Consider the following 7,198-nt stretch of genomic DNA (forward strand, 5'->3'; position numbering starts at 1 on the left):
TATTGAATTCAAAATTGAATTCGCCTGACATATGTGACACAGTGACGAATATTCCAGCTTTACTTTTTTCAGATGATTTCTTAAGGCTGCCACTCACTAGCCATCTCAAAAAACACAAAAAAGAGTAAACGAAACGGACGGAGTAAAAAATAGCCGTCCCGTTTAGAACTTTTTTCTCCTCGTTTATGCGATCAGTTACAAAATTAAAAAAAAGAAGAAAAAAGGGGAAAAAATTCGAAAACCTAAGGAGTTTGTATGAAAAAGAAGAAAAAAAATAATCAATTCAAAAAACATCGCAATAAAGTCTTTGACATCAATAGTATAAAAAGAAGGTCCAAACTAATGTTTTTCGGTTCCTTTTTTGCTTCTCCAAACGACATCTACCTCGATCTTCCTCCTTTTTTTTTCTTCTTCTTCCTTCGGTTCTTTTTCAGTCTCTTCCTCAATTCGAACTTCCAGGTGAAGTGAGAAAGGGAGGGCGCGTCGGGCATCTTCTTCTTCGGAAAGAGAAGAAGAGAGTTTGTAGGATGAAACAGATCTCTGGAGGTTGTAGTGTGTTCTGCATCCCGCTTGGAAGAGGAAAATCATGCAAAACGTGGGACGGTTCTCTGTTTTGGCACTCGTTCTCATCACGTTATCGAGTGAGTTCTTTTTATAGATTGCTTTCATGCGCAGATAGTTTGCAGAACACGATCTTTAATAACACCCCTATTATTGACCAAGGCTTAATTCTCAGATAATATTTACGTGATAATATCAGATGGCATGAAACCATACTAAAAATATAATTCTAAATAATTTGGATTGTTTTGAAAAAAAAAAAGAAATTTGAAAATAAAAATCCTTAAAATTTAGAGATCTCGTATAAAATTTATAATTCAGGAAAAAGTTTTAGAATTTTGGTATAGTTATTAATATATAATTTGTAACCTCAAAAAAAGTGTTAAAATTTGTTATATTTGAACTTACGAAAATATTTGTTAGAGTTCAAAAGTAATTTAATAGCAAACTAAAAAATGTTATTTACGAGTCGGACTTACAAACGTTTTTATTAAAAAAAGTCCAAAAATTCGAAAGATTTAAAATGCCAAAAATATGTATAAACGATATAAACTGAATTGCGATAAAATCCGACTGATTCTGATTTGAATTCATCAAATATTTGTTAGAGAACATTTAATAATTGTTAAAATATTTGTTGAATTTAACAAATATTGTAACAAATATTTGTTTAACAAATATTTTTAAAAAATCTGATTTGAATTTAACAAAATATTCGTTTAAGTTCAAAAGTAATTTAATAGCAAACAAACAAAAAATTTTGTTTTCGAGTCGGACTTACAAACAAAAGTTTTTATTAAAAAAAAAGTTCAAAAATTCAGAACATTCAAAATGCCAAAAATATCTATAAATGATAAAAACTGAATTGCAATATAATCCAGAAAACGTTTGTAAATAAAAGAAAAGTATAATTTGTCTTTAACAAAACAGTTTCTAAATCCATAAAGATAAGCTAACTAATAATTAAATAAATAAATAACTTTCTTAGTGACATTGCAGGAAACCACTTTCAAGTCATTCTTAAAAATAAAACTTTTCTTTTTTAAAAAACGAAAAATCCTTTAAACTCTTGAGATCTAATATAAAATGAAAACAAGTTATATAATCCATAAATAAGAGAAATTCCAAAAAAATAAAAAAAAAATAGATGACAGTTGCATTTAATAAAATTGTCTGCCAATGCAAAAAAGTTACTTAATAAATATTTACGACTAGTTAAAACCTGGTTCTTCAAACGGGATAAAAAATATTTATATATTTTAAAATAATAAATATAAAATCAGTAAATAGGTAATAAATAACACTATAAAATCATGCATAAAATTGAGTGTCATATACCGGCACTATTAATAAAAATTAAATAATTCCAAATTTTTTATTTGTTGCCTTTTTTGTGACTTCACGTTATTAGATGAGGCGTTTTTTGAAGTTCAAATGAATATTTGATGTATTTAGAAACATTTGATACCAAATATTTATCTAACCAATTCATGATAGTTCAACATTTACCTTAATATATGAATTTTTTGCCATTTATTTTTCTCCCTAGTACATGACTTATTTTTTATATTTTATTTGCCTTTGATTCGAAATTATTTGGTTAATTAGAAACATGTTTCACAAGTGTAGCTGTAACCAAAATAAATACAAATAACTGTACTACTAATTTGGTGACGTAGCCCTCACATGGTATCGACCAACGTTGATCCTTGAGCTTACGAATAAAAAATAATTGATTATTAAAAAAGCGTGCAACAAGCTCAGTTTTTAATCCAGCAAAGTTGTTTTTCAAACATCACTAACGTTAAATATTTGGAAATTCAGAACCGTTTAGAGTTAAAAGGATGCTGAAACTTTTTCCCTTTTCAAATGTCGCTCCTTAAGGTCGCCTGAAAGAGCCATCTGCACTCTGAAAATCTAATAAATAAAAAAGTTGGCTGGAACTTTTATTATTTGCTTTTATTATTTCGTTTTAATAATGCTTTTGTAAATAATGCTAGTTACGAGTCTTTTTAACTTAATTCTATAATAATTTAATAAATTGTGTAGATTAGAAGATTAAACAATAGAATAAATGATACATAGATTATAGAACACTAAAAGTCACTGTTTCTTTTATTGTACATGTTATTTTTTTTAAAAACTTTTATGATTTTTTTTGACAACATGATTTTTTTTTGTTATATAATTTTAGAGCTGAAAAAAATGACAAATTGAATTGACAAAATTAATTAGTTTAGTAGGTTTTAATTAAATTATTGAAATTTTTGTATGAAAACTATTAAAGACAATTAAACGCACAAGATTTTTGAAATAGCAATTTAATGAATATTTATATCTTTCTGCATCTCCGGAAAGAATTTTGCTAGTATCCTTACCACTTCGGAACTAATTAGATTAAATTTTGGAATGTTGATTTCTTTTTTCAGTTGGGAGGCTGAAGTTGCTTCATGGACTCACTGTTTTAATTTCAAGAGTTTATGTGACCAGCGGCTCATACACGCGCACGTAGGCACACAAACTCTTTATTTTATTATCATCGATACAAAATACAACTTTCAAGTTACGTAATATTAAATCTCAAACAACTATAATGTTAAATTTTAAGTGAAAAATACTTTTACAATATAATTTAATAAAATATTAGCCGTTTAAATATGGTTTGTATATTAGTAGTGCATGAAATAAAATTACTTAATATTTCTTTCCTAGGAATCACATGAAATTCAATGTAAAAAATAATTTCCGATTTTGCTTTTTTATAAATAAACAATAAATTTGCCTTTTATTTTGGCAAAAGAACATATATTTAATTTGTGATAAAGCATACAACTGACATAAGCACGAAACTAATTTTAAATATTTTCTTTCTCGACAGTTTTCCTATAATCTTTATCTTAAAAGTTTGGACTAAATAAGTTAATTATAATAGAATAAACACGTTTTATATTTTTAAAATAGCGCTAACTAATGTTTACATCTTATAATTAAGTCAACTAATTTTATCAACTATGAAATTATCACCTTAAAAATAAGAGTACGCTTAAATAATAATTTTAAAAATTTTTATTTGTAGTTTGCTATTTTTTGTAAGAAATAAAACAAAGATTGCTACTAAATTGTATATGAGTTTCACACAAATGTAACAACTCAATATCTTATCCGAGAGATAATTATTAAAAACTATTTCCTGACATAAAATAAGTTGTTATCTCAAACCACGAAAAATTTATTTTGTTCATCAAAAAAAATAAAGAATGAAAACAAAATCTTGAAACTTTAAAAACTGATAAGAGTAATTAAAAAAATATTTTGATACATTATTAAATTGAATCAAATTGAAAAGAGTACTTTATATTTTAAGATAGAAATGTATCTTATCAGTTTAGAACCATTTCTAAATGAAAATGTTATAAAGTTAAAAATATTTTTAAAATATATTTTCAGTTTGTATTCGCTTCTACTATTCTCGCAATAATAATAATGGTTTTTATCGTCAAAATGCCTATATTTGTTTATAATAAATCTAAATATTAAAAAAAGAATTGTGTATTTTGAAATTTAGCCTGAAAAATGGATTGGTATTAATCATTAAAAAAAAACTGTAGTAAAAAATTGTTAAACATAGTATTCTCTTTTTTAAAAAAGGTGACATTTCAAAAAGAATTTAATTAAAGGGAAAAATTAGTAATTAAATTTTATTTCAAAGCAATTAATTATTCGTTATACTTTATTTGCATGTGCGTTTTTTTTTTTTTTTTTNTTTTTTTTTTTTTTTTTTTTTACAAACGATATCAAAATATCAAGCATTTTTTTTAAATATAACTATTGTGAGAATAAACTATGTTTAAGAAATATAAAAAATTGAGTTTTTACTGTAAACTAATTAAAAACTTAAATTGGAAATACCGCATCTGGTATTTTTTTTAAAAATTGGTTTTACTTTAATTAAATATTGTCTTTAACCATACTGAAAAAGAAAACATAAAAATAAAATCATACCTTATAAAATGTAATATTTGTGCTATGAAAAAAATATAAACAAGCAAGTAAAGAGTTTTAAAAATATTTCTTTATATTTGTCTACTTTTCACAAATGTTACGACATTTATCACCATTTAAATTTTTTTTTTAAAAATCCATTAATAATATATTACTTAAAATCTAACCTGCAACATGGAATATTGCAAGTCAGCCTGCAAAATTAACCTGCAATATAAAATACGAAATTACGTTTGATTTGCTTAATTTTCTTCCATTTCTTCAGACAGACGAAATTTTTAAAGAAAAACAAAGTATTGTCCAACAATAATATTTTTTAAAATTATAAGAGATAGGAAGGTAAAGAGTGGTTGAAGTGATCCGTCTTAATATAAAGTCTGTTCCGTCATGAAATCCTGTAAAAAAAAATTTTACAACCCTTGCTAAAAATATACTGAAACACACAATAAAGGTTAAAAATCTATTTTTAATCAGAGAAAAAATAAAAATACTATCGCAATCTAACAAATCATCAAATTTAAAATACAATTCAAAGTATAAAAATTTGTTTCATTTTTTTTAATTTTATAACCACGGATGAACAGTTAACCCAATTTTGGGTTTACTACTACTAATGTTCAACTCCGTAGCCTTGTAATTTTGAACCCAATCCAGAAGACAAGGGAATTCCTGGATTAAGTATTGGGTGAAATTTGGCTTCGTTGAGGACTTTTTCAAGGAAATAATCCGCATTTGCATTTCATGGAGAGGAAAACCACCAAAACATGCTTATTAACCAAGGGGACTCTTACCCATGATCCGTCTACCACTGAGGACATTTTAAATCGAAACTGTGGTCGGTGCGAGCCGGGTGCAGAATTCACATAGACTGGTGATAGCTTTGATTCAATCCAATTCACCTCATTGGAAGGCGAATGCTCTATCCCCAGAGCCATCTCAGCTCCAAATCTGTTTGATTGTCTGAAGATATTTGAAGATTTTCTAACAAACTCTATTTACTACCTCTTTGTTTTAATGGTTATAACCAGAATTTTAATTTTTAAATATTTTTATTTTTTCAAAATTTATTTAATTTTCTTATTTAATTTATAATTTTTTTATCTGAAAAAAATAAATTTATTTTTTTCAATGCCGCCTTCTTCAGTAAAATTTCGGCAAATTTAAATAACAATTTTAATTTTTTTTTACAAACATTGACTTAAGATTTTTACTTAGGATTTGTAATCTTAATCTTTTTGTCCTCATTTTTGACAAGGATTTTTTGACAAAGGATTTTAAACACATATTACAGAGCATACTGTATAAATTAAATTTCATTGTAAAAAAATTTATTTAAAAGTGTGTACACTAAAGCTTAAAACATAATAACGTGAGAATAAAGAAACATGTACTCAAACGATTGAGATCCGGAGGAGCAAATGAGGGGTTAGAATCATCAAAAAAACTGGTTGTCTATTTTCATTCTACTTTTTTCACGTTTTGGTTAGAAGTTTCAAACTCGACAAAAACTGATTTAAGAGTTTCAAACCCTCTTTTTGCACTAATGTCAGATTTTAAAGAATAGTTGCTCTTTCTCATTCCCATTGCTTTTCCGACTATTAATAATCTTAATTTTCTTGCATCACATAATTTTAAAAAAATTCTCAAACCATATATTCATGGTGACTGTAGATTTTCATGCGTCCTTTTTTTCCGCCAAAGAGCTTTTATTTTATATTTTATTTTATAATATTTATTAATAAAGATATTTTCCGAACAATATTATATACATACTTGTCTTAAAATCGATATCTTAATCATAACTAACGAGATTGGAATTATAATTTTTAATGAGATAAAAAAATTAAGGTATGTATGGATAAAGAGATTATGAGAGATTAGCTGTAATTCTGATGAAGAGAAAGAAAATAGTATCTGGCACACTTAAGAAAATCCCTTCACAACTAAAACATCTGAAATTATAAAAAAGTATAATAAAAAAAAGAAAAATTAAAGCCAATTTCGACTTAGGTCAACAAGGAAAAATATTATTTTAGTTCCTTTTCTTTTAGATAATTACAATAAAACTGAATTTAATGAATGAATTAATATTTGAAAAAACTGTATTAACATCAAGCATAATCCACTACAAGAAAAATGTATTTGAACTTCAAGTGGATGAATAAAAAATATTTTTATTAACGTTTGAAAAGTTGTATATAAATATATATAAGGAAAGTGTGAACTAATAGTAGGAATTGAAAAAAAATGCACGTTGTATCAGACAACTACAAATATTGTTTTTAAAATATGTGAAAAACTGAATCGCGTATAGTAAAAATTAAAACAACGACTAAAGGCCTAGTTTCTTAGGACAGAACGCCGTCAACTGGAAATCAGCGCTAACCTCTGATGGGTCCATTTGTGAGTTTGATAGTATACGTCATCTAACGCTCATCTTGAACTACAATTGCCGTCCAACTCAACTGCAGTTGGATTACAACGTGACGTTAGCCACAGAAGCAATGGCGGACAACATCCAACAGCACATTGAAATCAGTCAAGATTTTGATTTTGACATTAAACATAGCTTCTTCATTAAACATAGCACTCTTCATTTAGCTCAGCTATAATGTGTTTTTTCTTGGACAAAGTC

At 26.2% G+C, this 7,198-nt stretch overlaps 1 protein-coding gene across 2 annotated transcripts in view; it reads left to right on the forward strand.

Moving 5' to 3' along the window:
- Positions 1-449: 449 nt before the first annotated feature.
- The window catches only part of LOC107449367 (uncharacterized), a 72,833-nt gene continuing 66,084 nt past the window's right edge, over positions 450-7,198 (forward strand). The window contains exon 1 of one of the 2 annotated variants that reach the window (XM_043047497.2): positions 450-641. In XM_043047497.2, the coding sequence (XP_042903431.1) occupies positions 587-641 (55 nt within the window). In that variant the 5' untranslated portion in view covers positions 450-586. The remainder of the gene's footprint in view (positions 642-7,198) is intronic. The other variant, XM_071178322.1, reaches the window with a different exon arrangement.

This window comes from Parasteatoda tepidariorum, chromosome 3, assembly GCF_043381705.1.
Source record: "Parasteatoda tepidariorum isolate YZ-2023 chromosome 3, CAS_Ptep_4.0, whole genome shotgun sequence".
Lineage (NCBI taxonomy): Eukaryota > Metazoa > Arthropoda > Arachnida > Araneae > Theridiidae > Parasteatoda > Parasteatoda tepidariorum.